This window comes from Bombyx mori, chromosome 11 (genome assembly GCF_030269925.1).
Source record: "Bombyx mori chromosome 11, ASM3026992v2".
NCBI classification, from domain to species: Eukaryota; Metazoa; Arthropoda; class Insecta; order Lepidoptera; family Bombycidae; genus Bombyx; species Bombyx mori.
In genome coordinates this window covers 10,659,818-10,674,190 of record NC_085117.1, presented here as the reverse complement: position 1 = coordinate 10,674,190, position 14,373 = coordinate 10,659,818, and the positions used below count along the sequence as shown (strand labels likewise).

The 14,373-nt window shown below is 34.2% G+C and overlaps 1 protein-coding gene across 3 annotated transcripts in view; it reads right to left on the bottom strand.

Moving 5' to 3' along the window:
- Positions 1-442: 442 nt before the first annotated feature.
- The window catches only part of LOC101735892 (transmembrane protein 184B), a 37,514-nt gene continuing 23,583 nt past the window's right edge, over positions 443-14,373 (bottom strand). Inside the window, exons 5-9 of one of the 3 annotated variants that reach the window (XR_005245174.1) lie at positions 11,555-11,756; positions 11,056-11,291; positions 10,264-10,348; positions 5,625-5,875; positions 443-3,783 (exon numbers count right to left, since the gene is read on the bottom strand). Coding sequence is in view for 2 of the 3 variants with exons in the window: in XM_004931492.5 (XP_004931549.1) it covers positions 5,724-5,875; positions 10,264-10,348; positions 11,056-11,291; positions 11,555-11,756 (675 nt within the window). In the remaining variant the exon portion in view is untranslated. Of the gene's footprint in view, positions 5,876-7,512; positions 9,745-10,263; positions 10,349-11,055; positions 11,292-11,554; positions 11,757-14,373 lie in introns of those variants that run through there. The other 2 variants (XM_004931492.5, XM_004931493.5) reach the window with 2 other exon arrangements.

Here is a 14,373-nt window from a genome sequence, read left to right as displayed (position 1 = left end):
TGACAAGTGATTGAAGGACTTAAATGCACCTATAGTGGATCCGGGGGATGCAAAAAGACAACAAAGTAGGTCGCAGCGTTCATATTGAGGAGTTCCGCAACCACTTAACATCGGGTTAACCGCTCGTTCACTCATCTAAAGCAGAAAATGTGCATTAAATACAATTACTGGTGGTAGGACCTCTTGTTAGTACGCACGGGTAGGTACCAACACCCTGCCTATTTCTGCCGTGAAGCAGTAATGCGTTTCGGTTTGAGGGTGGGGCAGCCGTTGTAACTATACTTGAGACCTTAGAACTTATATCTCAAGGTGGGTGGCGCATTTACGTTGTAGATGTCTATGGGCTCCAGTAACCACTTAACACCAGGTGAGCTGTGAACTCGTGCACCAATCTAAGCAACAAAAATAATAATAATTCCAATACAGGGAAATGAAACACATGTTTTTATTTCATTTTTATTATTTTCTTTACACATACTTAAAACGGGAGCTAAAACGTTTGAAGTATTAAAATATCTATGATTACTTTCTTTGAAATTTAATGATTTCGACAAAAAGTTTAATGTTAAATGCCCCTTCAGCTTTTACAAAAATACTTTTTTTTCTTTCATATAATGGGACCGTTTAAAGCACTTCCCCTCCACTTTGCTTATCATAACAACAATGACGTCACAAATTCTAATAAAAAGAAAAGTTCACTTGTCCAATCGGATCAAGAGCAACGGACAAGGCGTGATATATGAGCCAGGTGCAATTAACCGGCTCTCTGAGGAACGCCAATGTACAATCTATTCCGATTCGAACTAATGAGTTATAACTAAAAAGAAGCGAAGACCCGTGCCAATCATACAAACAAAATGTACCTACATACGTGCTTATATGCAGTATCGACATCTAAAGTAAGTACTACTCTAAAACACCTAAATATAGACACATTATCGTTTTAGTTTTAAAAATTGTTACATATTTTATACTTTTTATTATTTAAATATTTGATTACCTACTTTTTTTTACAATTATTTAATTTTATGGTATTTTACTTAATTGTGATTTCTGTATCCGACAGCTGACTTAAAAGATCCCAAGGACCGAAGTGTCAGAACCGTTTGCCCGTTCAACACGTTACCTTTTTATTGTTGAGGGCCAAGGAATAAAAATCTGAAATTTTTGGTCATAAAATAAGTTTTATATCGTAATCGTTAATGTATTTTAGTTCTCGAGGATTTTAAATTTAATACGCGTATTAATTACAATAGAAAATCTAACTTTTTTATGAAGCGATAATAGGTAAACTAGTCGATAAGAAACAATCATAAAATATGCTTATCATTTAATTATAATTAAGGTATTCGATACATATTTAAAAGAGTCCAACATGATGTCACACCATCGCAAGGAATGTACCTGCTAAACATTTCAGATCGATTTTTACTAATAAAAATCATTGAAGAATCGCAATCGCATTGGTATGGCCATTTAATTTCAAATGTAAATTTAGTAAAACTGATAATGCGATTAATAACTTTGTGAACTTAATTTTCATTTAAGTCACAACTACTAGTACACTTATCTGATTATCTTTGAATCCTTTGAGTACTATTACTTTTTTGCCGCATTTTGTAAATGTCACTGTCCAACAAAAGGTAAAGTCCCATTTTTTTTTGACATTAGACGGTTTCATAGCATCATGGCGCACATTTATTTCAATGATTATTCCTTCACAGCAGAGATCGTTTGTATTACGTATGCAATTGCATCACCCTAAAAAACTATTATGGATGTCTTACCCGTTACAGCAGACCAACAAATAATTACCCCGACAGTAAAAAGTAATAATACAACATTCTAATGAGTGTGCTTAGTGCGAGTTTTTTAACGTTCTCGATAGCGTAAAAGTTAACTCTGTATACAGTTGGAACAGCGCCCCTAGCGGCAAACATAGGCAAGAGCGCTATCGAGAACCTTAAAAAACTCTCACTAAGCACACGGTTACTCCGTAGCCTAGCACCCTCATGCATACATCAATTTTGTATTATGGATTTCAAATGAACAAACCTTTAAAATCCAATTAATCATTTGGATGTAAGAAAAATGTACAAAATTGTACATAAAACTTACTTTCTCTATTGACGATAATACGTAGCTTCCACGGGTATTACTGTAGAACTACAACAACTTTTCTATAAGACGCTTCAGGAATCTAACAGAACCTAGTAGGATTTAATTTGAATACCTACAGGAGAATCCTGTATGATATAGAAGGTTTACCATTGTTTTTTAGACTTTAGCTTCTGAAAAGAGGAGACCACAAAGCATCTTATAGTTTAATAAAGGTTTATACATACTCTTTGTATTTACAGTTTACCTAAATAGTCTGAATATCTAATAAAACAAGATGTTCAACATTTTAGTCACACCAAATCACTTAAACAAATACCTTATGTTAGCAACTTACCAATTTACCAAGTTTAGAGAAATCATCTAAAAAAAATTATGTTTTGTTTAAGAGAAGTAAAATATATTATATTCTACCTAATTGTAAATTTCTTATTTTCAAAAATTTTCATTTTGATCAAAACAAGCTATCTTGGTTATCTTTTTACATTAATTTTATGAGAATCGAGGAATAGGCATCATCTGGACGGCGAAGCGGAATCTAGCCTGTTTTATGTTATTACAATATTTTCTTGGTAACAAGATATTTATACAAAATAGATTATTTTTTGGCATGATTACTGAAAATGATAACAGGATTGTACAGAAAAACCTCAAAATATTTGGTAACTACACACACATTATACAATCCTTAACACAAATTAATAGAGTTATTTATTAATTTACTTTTTTACAGTTATCTTCATGCGCCAGAGTCGTCATGTGGTATTGATCTAACCAACCTTAGTAGAATTTTATTGTTTATATACTTGTCATCATCATACAATCATGTGCATATTCGTTAAAACTGGCTAATCTGACACTGAATGGATGCATTTGGTTTGCATGTCTCAGTAGCTTTATAGAACAAAATAGATTATTATTTCTTGCTAAAACTTGTCTATGTTCTAAACACAATGTGTATTAGATTATTTTTTTATGTATATAAAACATTTATGCCATTAGGAGTTATGCATTAAGTTTGCAACATTTTATTCCATTGTAAGTCTTGTAACGCTGAGCTTTAAGCATAAAACCATCTCATTACATGTCATTATCAAAGTCTGTTTAGTACTGATTTGGTGAAAATAAGCTTTAGATTACATTTGATCTAATTTATAAATTTTACAAGTGATTGAATGAACTAGTTAGAAATTATAGAGGGGCAAATACATTTTTTTAGAAATTAGTACTCTTATTAAAACTATGTTAGTAAAGTAAATTTTTTAGTATAATAATATGATTATTTGGTTTATTTATTATTTATTTTATTCATATAACGCAAAAGTTTTAGTATATAATATTTTATACCATTTGTTACCACTTCCTTACAGAAATGTACAAAGGACATTTTGGTCAAACATTTGGCATTAAAATAAATAAGTCAAATCATAAGTCTACCATAGACATTACATTTGAGTGGCAAGAAAAGAAAAAAAAAACGAACAATTAATTTTCATAAAACAATGCCTTAAAGGAATGTTTATTAAAAATAATATATTTTTTGTTGATCTAGTATTTTACTTTGCATGTAAAAAACCAACAAAAGATCTTTTATTTATTTAATTTCGTATTTAGAAAATTCACAGAAAAGAGAGGGCTGTTCCACAACCATATGTTATAGTAAGACTAGCTGACCCGGCAAACGTTGTGTTGCCTTAAATAAGATTTCTAGGGAAATTCTAGTCTAAAATATAAAATTCTCAAAAACCTCATTCAACCACATAATATAGTAAGCGGCACGTAAGTTGGCAAGGTTTTGGTGTAGTGGGGATAATGGTCGCGCATAGTGTACATTGCAACAAAAAAATGGTCACTTTTATTACCCGCATATATGTTTATTTTATTTTATTAAATTTTTTATTTGCCATAATTTATTTTTAAGCCTGTGTGCTTAGAAGAAAGATAAAGAAAAGAGAGGAATTCGTGAAGTGTATTAGGTGTTATAAATAAAATACAATTAAAAGTTAAAAAGTTTATTTAACAAAATATACTTAATATAAAAAATTATGTGTCGCCGTCGTCACTATCTTTTTCTAATAGTGCTACCCCTTGGATTAAATTTATGGTAGCACCTGAGCTGGTGGAAGGAGTTGGCTCCTCATCGTCAACATAACGAAGAGTCGCTGTCGTCACTGGCGTAAGTAATAAAACGCTCAATGACTGAATCGACTATAATTATGGTCATTGGTATTTGGTCCTGCCATTGCAAACAAATTTAAAACAATAAGACTCGTAACAAAAACTAAATTTAAAACAATAATAACAACTCGTAACAAAAACTCAATATAAACAAAGGGTTCCTACAACTTTAGTAGGCGCATGTGTAACCGGGAGCGAACGGAACGTGGACGCGGTGCGGGAGGTGAGGGTCGACTGACTCACCAATGCGCGCTCGGAACGGTGCTTCGTCTTTCCCCGCGTCCCGCTTGACAACAAAAGAGACCTAAAAAACGACTTCTGCGCATCTAGCGACTCTTGCCAAGTTACGTGCCGGGGACTATACCTCATTATAACCAAAAACCTTTATCGAAAAAAAAAATATGTTTGGGGTGAACAACCCTTATCACTTAGAGGTATGAAATATAGATAGTAGCTGATTCTCAGACCTATTTAACATACTATTGATACACAAATAAAACCAAAGAAACATGGCTGAAAAATGTATAGTGAGTAAGACAGGAGACCGGCTTCGTCCTCATCCCTACTACGTGATGTTTGCTGGATGAGTGGTGACACCTGGCGGGGATAACTGATCGATTGATAGTTGATCAGTAGTCGACCGGCGAGGGCAGGAGATCAAATTGAATTTAAAAAAAATCATAATTAAAGGAACTTGAAATTATAAACTCTGAATAAGAATTTATCGTACTACAGTTATAATATTTGATTGCCATCTTGCAACCTTATTGCGGATCTGTGCATAGAATAAAAAAAATAAAAATCGGGATGGAAAAATAGGGGTTGATCGTATAAGAGTGAAAATTGAGAGTAATATATATTTTTTTATTTTAAATCGTGACAAAATAAAAAATAAAATCTTACCAAAAAATTTAAAATTTATAATTAACAAATAAAAAATAGGGGTTGATCGTACAGGGGTGAAAATTTCAGAGCAATATGAAATTTTTTATTCTAAGTCATGACAAAATAAAAACAAAAATCTTGCAAAAAATTTAGTTTTTAATTAGCAAATAAAAAATAAGGGTTGATCGTAGAGGGGTGCAAATTTAGAGTTGTATGTATTTTTGTATGCTGTATCATAAAAAAATAGAAATTAAAAATTTTGTCTAAAAAATAAAAAATAAAATTTAGGGGTGGACTACCCCTAACATTTAGGGGATGAAAAATAGATGTTGGCCGATTCTCATAGATACCGGATAAGCACAAAAAATTTCATCAAAATCGGTCAAGCCGTTTCGGAGGAGTATGGCAACGAAAACTGTGACACGAGAATTTTATATATTAGATCTAATAAAAATGTTATTTAAATTAAAAAAAATAAACTTTTGCATAGAATTGGGTGATCTATAAGTCTCAAGTTTAACATGGGACTTATCTTCGTTTATTCACTGAAATTCGTCATCGGAGCTGAGCAGCGTAGTCTTCTCGTGGTAATTGGTGGCGTGGCAGATGGTAGCGACGCGCTGGGGCGGCGGGCGAGGAGCCAGAGCCGCTCCTTCCTCCCCACGCTTACCGGATTCCGTGTGACCGCGCATTACTATCATATCACAAAACTCGGCTTAGGGCTGATTCACATAAGAAAAAAATAATCGAATACAAGTGGCGGGATTACCATTTATATTTTAGGCTTGGTTAACATCAACAGTTACAAGTTACAAAAAAAACTCGTATAGGTCCGGCGACCAGTGGCGGATTTGCAGTCTCGGCCGCCATAGGCACCAGCCATCAGCCGCCCCTTTCTCAGCATTCATCATATAGACTACATAATGAAATTACTTCATTGCCAACTTTTATCTAAATAGATTTAGAAGTTTAGGAAAAAAAAATAGGTTTATGCGGTATCGATTGCACCATGCAGTGCAGTCCGCCCGCCATACGTTATAATAAGTTCTTTGACACGATTGGGGCCGCTCCTATATCTGACCGCCCTAGGCCTGGGCCTACCGGGCCTTAGGGTAAATCCGCCACTGCCGGCGACAATCAATACGACAATGAAACTAGACGTATTTCAATTGAAACTCGTATGTAATGTTCGTTTCCGGCAAGACTAATCTTAGTTTTTAATTGATATTCCCGCCTGCTTGTATCCGAAAAAATCTTCTTGCGTACATCAGCCCATAAATTATAAATATTAAACACCAGCTCACCAAATAACTAAGACCTACATTCCGATTTACGGAGTTTGGTTTATCTGAGCACAGTATTAGTTATATTTAACACTCGCACATACGTTAAAAATCCACAACCGAGAAACATTTAAATGTAATCCATTTAATTTAAATTTGTAACCAGCACCACCACCTTATAATTCAATAATGCAAATTTACTGTGACGTGCGTTTCTGCTTTATCTATTTTTAGTGAATCAAAACTTAAAAATGTGTTGATATTTTATTATAAATTTGCTTGTGTTTTAATAAATTTTAATGTTTTAGTTCCAAAAAGCAGTGTTTGTTTGTGCAAATTTTATTGTGGTATGAATTACTCGTAGATTTATACTTAAAATTTTACAAAATTATGAAAATTAGTATTTCTGTATTTTCTGTAACCTCAAATGTTGTAGCATCAGAATGTATGTAAGTAAATATGATTGTGTTTTAATTGTAGAAAAAGTAAGGATATATATCAGTTATTCGAATACAAATTGAGATTTCGACCTCCTATCTTAAGATCAAGTCGTATTGAGTCAATGGGCAGTTCGTCTACCCATAAACCAGTAAGGTGGCCAAAGATTAAACATTGTGTGTAACTGAACTACTCCCAAACAAAAAGTACATTATTTATTACTAGAAACTAGTGTTTATATCAGTATAACAGCATGCAACAACACGTAAAACATACCATGGTTTTAGTGACATGATACATGCAAGCAAATTAATGTCAAAAAGAAGCCAAATATCCCGACTATCTACTCATATTATTGGAAGCTTTTTTTTTCAGATCGTACATTTTATTAAAAACACTGACAAATTAAAATTGCACTTATTATGTTTTATTACGATTTTCTTGATATTACGAATACTTTCCAAAGTCACAGATAAACTTTACCTGCTGAATTAAAATGTAAGTGTTTTTAATAAATATATTTCTTACCTCATTGCACTCCGTTGAACGCCAACTTTACTGTATATCTAATTTGTAAAACATTGAATGTATTTAACTAAATAAAATACTATTTATGAAGAGAGTTTATTAATTAACGGGTGGCAAATTACAGTTTTAATAAAATTGTGGTAGAAACGCCGACTATAATATACCAAACTTAACCTATCTATAATTAAATGAAAAAAATACAACTAAAATATAAAAAAAATCTTAAAATTTCTAAATTAAAAAGAAAATGTTTGGTTTTATAGACATTTAATATAAAAGCGGATTTTACAAAGCTATGTTAAGATAATTTTATTTCGAATATGTATATACCACTTTTTGGTATGGCAACACATAATGAATGGCCAGACAGCCACGTAAGAGGTCGTGTTTATTAAATTCTATTCTAAATTTTCAATTAAAGGATTTTATCCAGTAACCATAGAAAAAGAAAAAAAAATCACAGAAAGAAATCGTTTTATATGGTAAACCCAAAAGTTTAAAGCGCGCACTTTACACAAAAAATGTCTCAAATTTATTATTGAATATATTTTTTTAATATTTTATGGCCTGTTTTAAATATTGAAGGTTCTATTGCCTGCACATTATATGTACGCTTGCACCTGATCGATACTATGATAGATCAATCATTTGATTAGATTTATAGCCTTTTGTTTTAATATTTATTGATTGACTTACAATTCATCATGAAATAAGAAAGACGTAGATAATTTTAAAACCAGTGAACTAGAATACTTTAAATCGATGAAAACCGTGAGCTATTAAAACTAAAAATCTATTTCATTAGTGAAGGAATCACCAAAAGATGTCGTCTTCCTTTATTTAGTCTAAAACAAGAGAGACATCGACCTGTTCTATCAGATTTATATTAATAAGTTGATAACAGATAAATATAAAAAAGATAAGGTAACAAATATGGCAATTAGTAGTCCGAATTATTAGTGCGGCAATATCAAACAAAGTGTGTAATTTGTGTTTTATACAAATGTTTTTTTAAACACTATATAGTGCGATTACGGACTAGCCAAATACCTGTTATTTATAAAGTACTAATTCAAAATCGATTTCGTTAAATACCGAGCACTTGAAATTCGTATTTCTTTTAGTAATAATAATATAATCTAGATCAAGAATTTAAGTAAAAAAAATCGTGTTTTTAAACCTTTTTTTTTTAATAAAAATATTTTTTTTTAAGCGTTGAAATAATTTTCAGATAATTCTCTTTTTTTGGGGTAAGACTTAATTTTAATGAAATTATAAAAAAAACATATGAGATGAAATTAAAACTAGCTTACTAATGAAACAATTATGCTGTTGACTTTTTCGTTTTCGTTAGCAACAATGACAATGCGAATGAGGTTGTCAACCCTGTTCACTTATAAAACGCTATTAATTAGGAAGTGCATATAATCACAAATCAAATTAAAAAATATTGTTTATTAAAACTTTTAACAGGTAACTCGGGTGCCGAAGGAATTAAGAAAAAAAAAAACACGGGTAAATTTAAATAACATTGCTGTCACTTCCTTCAAACTTCAACGAAAAGAGCACGAAAAGGACTAGCACAGGTCGGTTTGAAAATTTCCGTGAAATTCGACATTTCGTGTTCCCTTATCCTCCAAAAGTGGACTGATTTCAATTTTTTTTCTTCAGTAAAAACATTTTAGCATCGTTGTGATTTGAAACTTCATTAAACGGAAATGACATTCGAAAAGCGAACAATAAAAAGAGACAAACGTATAAACCGCCTGCGAGAGAATGAGATGGAACTAAAGTTTTCATTACACTGCTGTCGAGAGTGAATGGCATATTTGTTTTTTTTTATATTGAAATGATGTATATATATTTTAAACTATATATCCTCATAATGTAATTTATATCTGTACGTTTTAATTTTATTTGTTTTAAACGCATATTATTATTTTATCAGAGTATAAAGGAGGGCACGGCAGTAGTAGTAGATACGATATATATGTATTTAATTAAATATTTACTATGGGGTTTCGATGCAGGGAGGAAACGTTCGTGTGAACAAAACGTAACTCGCGCTTGCTTTTTAAGCACAACAAATAAGGAAATAACGTAATTAAATCAGCCAAATAAAAAGCACACCTAAACGATAATAAGGTACACGTAAATAATGTTAGTGGCGTTTCCATGCTCGGATGTTAAATTAGATGTTTTTTTTAATTATTTATTTATTGCGAAATGTATTTATCAGAGAACACGACAATGCGTTTCATGCACAGCTATGGCGGTTTTTATAGTTTCTCATAAGGCAGGTGAGAAGTAACATCTGAAAGGAAATGAAAACAAAAAAAAATATAATTTTTTCCGATCTATTGCATTTTCTATTCCCATTTACGATTTTATTATGGATTTGCGGTTGCGTTCGAAAGATGGATGTTTAACTTTAAACAATAATAATCACAAAATACCCTCATGATTTTCTGTTTCATGCTTTCGAATTCCATTTTTAAATTTCTATTTTCAATAACGAAATTACCCACTTTATTATTTATCTGTGCAAATCAAATAGTGTATCAAGACGAAATATGTTTTCAAATGACGTCGCATCACTATTATCGATATTGCTCTTGCTAGGGCTAGTGTTAGCAAGATCATCTCGGGTTCGAGAGCCTTGTGAGCTAACGTACCAGTCCCCGCGTAGTTATACCTCTTAGACTACCAACGATTAGGTAGAGTAAAAAAAAACTATCGATTACATTACGCAAATAAAATACATACACAGGCTTATATGAAGGCGTCATGCGCTAAATGACATAATACAAATGATCGTAAACGTGTTTCTTACCGGAGCTGTACTGGGTGTACTGCTGGTACTGCGGATGGAAATTGTGGAAGGCGTCCGTCATTATGTCCTTGGGATTCATTGTCTCCTGAAAATTTCAAAGAAACATATCGTGTTCGTATATTTTCCTTTGAACGACATATATATCTACTAGGTTTTGCCCGCGACTTCGTCCGCGTGGAACAGTTACTTTGGCATAACGCTAAATTTTACCGGTGACTTCAGTTACGTAGAAAGTGAAAATATTTTTGAATAATAGAATGTCAAAGAGCTATTTAAGGTACTAAAATCACGCTTTTTAACCGACTTCAAAAGACGAGGCTATCAGTTCGACCACCATTTTTTATCTATGTATGTTCACCGATTTCTCGAGAATGCTTGAATCGATTGTTCCGGCGCCTTGTATATCAATATTACGCGCTAGATCATTATTTTGCTGCGATGTTATTTTAAAACTGCGATATCTTCTTATACTCATTAAAATACTCATAACGAGATACTCATTAAAACCGCGTGGGTAAATTTCTTTAAAATTAAATACTTGTAATGAATAACATATTTATTTGGATAGGGATTAATATCATCTTCATAAAAATACCTTCACAAATAATGCTTTATTTTAGAGCAAATTTGGTTAGCATAAAAAAACGTTATAGTGAGCCAACCTTAACATATAGACATATGCTGTCGCGGACTTTTTTTAGATCTTTTAAAGGGGAACAATAAAAATTTAAAAAAAAAGCCGCTACGGTTTGACTGGCAAGATTGTCATGTGAAGGTTTCTGAAGAGCGTACCTTGAGGCTGCTGGAGATCGACTGCATGGTGAGGGAGCGGTGCGGGTCGCGGTGCGAGTGCACGTACACGGCGGCCGGGAACGCGTACCGCAGCGCCACCGCCGCGGCGCACATCTCGATGCAGATCAGGAAGTTCTGGTAGCCGGCCGACACAGTACCGGCCGTCGTGGGAACGTTGCTCGCGTCCAGTATCGGGGAGATCACTTGCGCCTTCTCGAGTATGGCCAGGGCGACGCCTGTAAACACAGTCAAACAACACGTCTTTACGGATGCATCAGATCCAATTTTTTTTTTGCCTATAGACATCTACGAGGTAAATGCGCCACCCACCTTGAGATACAAGTTCTAAGGTCTCATCGCTTCATACGAATGCACCGGACGTCTTATCCTTTAGGCCACGACGACTTCATATATTTTAAATAAATCAATCCAATACGTATATTACGATTCGAACAGGTCGAGACATTTCAAACGCTCAAATGCACTACACGGAACTCACCTTGCCAGAACGAAAGGAAGATGACAGATTTAACGGTGAAGAACTTCAGAACTGGATCGAAAGGCTTCAGCATCTCCCTGGTGGCTCCGAGGAAGAGGAACAGGCCGTAGAGTGCCAAGCTCACGGAGAAATTATTGATGATCGTTATGTAAATGTAGCCGCCGTTGGGACTCCAGTCACCGTCGTGGTAATGCCCGAAAGCCTGTAATACAAACATATAACTTTTTTTTAACGAACAAACAAATTCACGACCCATTTGGTTTACGTGGTTACCATAATCATAAACATCACAGGCAAAAGGTTACGTATTACCTATAAATCCTATGATCCAGAACGTCACATATTTAATCTATGACACAATAGAATTTCCCGCAAGTAGGACTTTTTGGCGGGAACGCGAGGAGTGAAGTTGTGTGATTTGTTTTATTTTGTCTAGTGTTTCTTCGGGTTTAAATGTGTAATAATGGTGGTTTATTAACTTTTTAATATCTGTGAAAGTGCACAAATGTGGGAAAATGACACAAAGCCGCTGGACGTAACTTCTCAGGATCCTTCAAAAAGTCCACTGAAAAAATCTTAGTAAATGACCACCATTTTACTGAGATTATATTTCATCCCATTTCATTTCATTTAATTTCATCCCAGTTGATTAATGTCTCAAATTAATCATTTCATTTCATTTCACTCCTTAATATCATTTTTCATAAAAATATGAATATAAATTAAAATAAGACATGACTTAAAGGTCTCAGTTACGAGGTCATAAAATCTCTTAAAAAAAAACCCGCAAGTAAATTTTGACGCAGTCACGTCCGAAGAGTCGTCAAAAAAAAGGTAATCGCCCACAGAACTAAAGCAACTGAAGACAGCCGATGAACAAGTCGGTCAACGCTCTTTCCTTCTCACAATAGTCCTGTTTCATAAGCACCGCCTACATTGCACTTTAAAACAATACGACTGGGTAATTGAGTACATCCACCTCCTTACTTTATTGTGCTTAGTACAAATTGTTGTCCACCCACGTCAGTTCTGAGAATCGCAATTGTATTGCATGGCGGTTGACCAATTCATAATACAAGAACTAATGATTCGTAACGAATAGGCAGGATGATGGTATCTACTCATTTTTACACTAATTTCAAGATGTCGACTACTGCATTGTCGATTGCACCTATTGCCACCTATTATTTTAATTGAGGTGACATCTGTCATGTACCTCTTGTCAATTTGTCAATGCTATTTATTGATGACTAGCTGACCCGGCAGACTTCGTAGTGCCTCAATCGATAAAATAAAGGTCCTAAGCTTTTGTATAAAATAAACTCAAAACAAACAAAAGGAATCCGTCCGACGGGGGACACATCAAAGGAAAAACAAAATTGTTATTTTTATTGAATTCCGAGCATTTTCATATTTATCTACCTTTTAATCCTTCTCTGGACTTCCACAAATAATTTAAGACCAAAATTAGCCAAATCGGTCCAGCCTTTCTCGAGTTTTAGCGAGACTAACGAACAGCAATTCATTTTTATATATATATAGATCACTTTGTTTGTACAGCTAAATAAATAAATACTCTGGCGGGCTTGCGATATGATTTACGACCACAATGCTCGACGAACGCAGTCACAAATTATCGAACGAAATATTTTTACGACACTCGCTAAAAGCGATGGTTTGATATATAATTTGTAATTGTCACACTCAAGTATTTTTTTCGATTTTATCACATATCTATTGTATATTGGTAACACGTGATACGTTTTTAATTATTTTTTGTGGAACAGGCGATAATAACACAACCCTAAGTTTCAATAACGGCTATCCCATCCCATCCCTAACTATTCTAATAGCCCCCGAGGCTACTAGAATAGGCAGAAAAAAATGTCACCCCTCAAATCGGTAAATACAGAGTTTTGCTTCGAAATCGATTCAGTCACGTTTCAAACTACACCCGTCACGGTTTAAATCGGAGCGCATTAGTGATTTAAAAAAAAATTAACTAGGTTAACTGGCCATAAAACTAAAATTCATTACGCGTAACAAAAATGCCCATAACCCGGACTGGGCATCTGCTTCGGTACCGCAAGTTTCCGACGCGAATTGCTCCGGAGGTCTTGACCTCTCGAGTACAAACTATTAATTCAGCCCTAAAGACTATTAGCAACTACACTGGACCGATTGTTCATCTCTTTTTAGTGGCCGGTTTAGAGTGAGATAGAAAACATATACAATAAGCAAATGTTCACTGTTCAAAATATTGAATGAGCTCACAGTCCACCGCTTAACACCACTTAACACCAGGTGGGCTGTGAGCTCGTCCACCCATCTAAGCAATAAAAAAAAAACCTCGCCCACCTTCAGACATGTGATAGAAGTCTCAATATATTGTCTAACGGCTATTCCAGCCGTTCAGCCCAATTCCTAAGCTTCGCTCAGAAATGACCGGACGGTGGTTCTACTTACCTGCGGGGGCTTACAAGACCCTTCCCCCCGCCAGTACAACATCAAAAACAAATAAGCCGTAGTGTTGTAATTGAACCTGATTCAATGGCGTCAGGTTAGGGCCCCGTGTGCTCATCTACTAGTTCTGTGAATCTATGACCCCTGGGGGTTACTAGAATAGGTAGGATAAAAAATAAAATAAAAGTGTTTCAATTGATTCGTTCGGGATCACCGAATTCGTAACTGCGTCCTATACTACAAGATATGTTTGTGTTAAGATGGGTTTTTTCTCCTTCTATAACTCGTTATACCGCCAGACCTGGAAGCGCATTGCCTGGAGGGCGGTTGTCGGGACCATGGGCGACCTAACTACT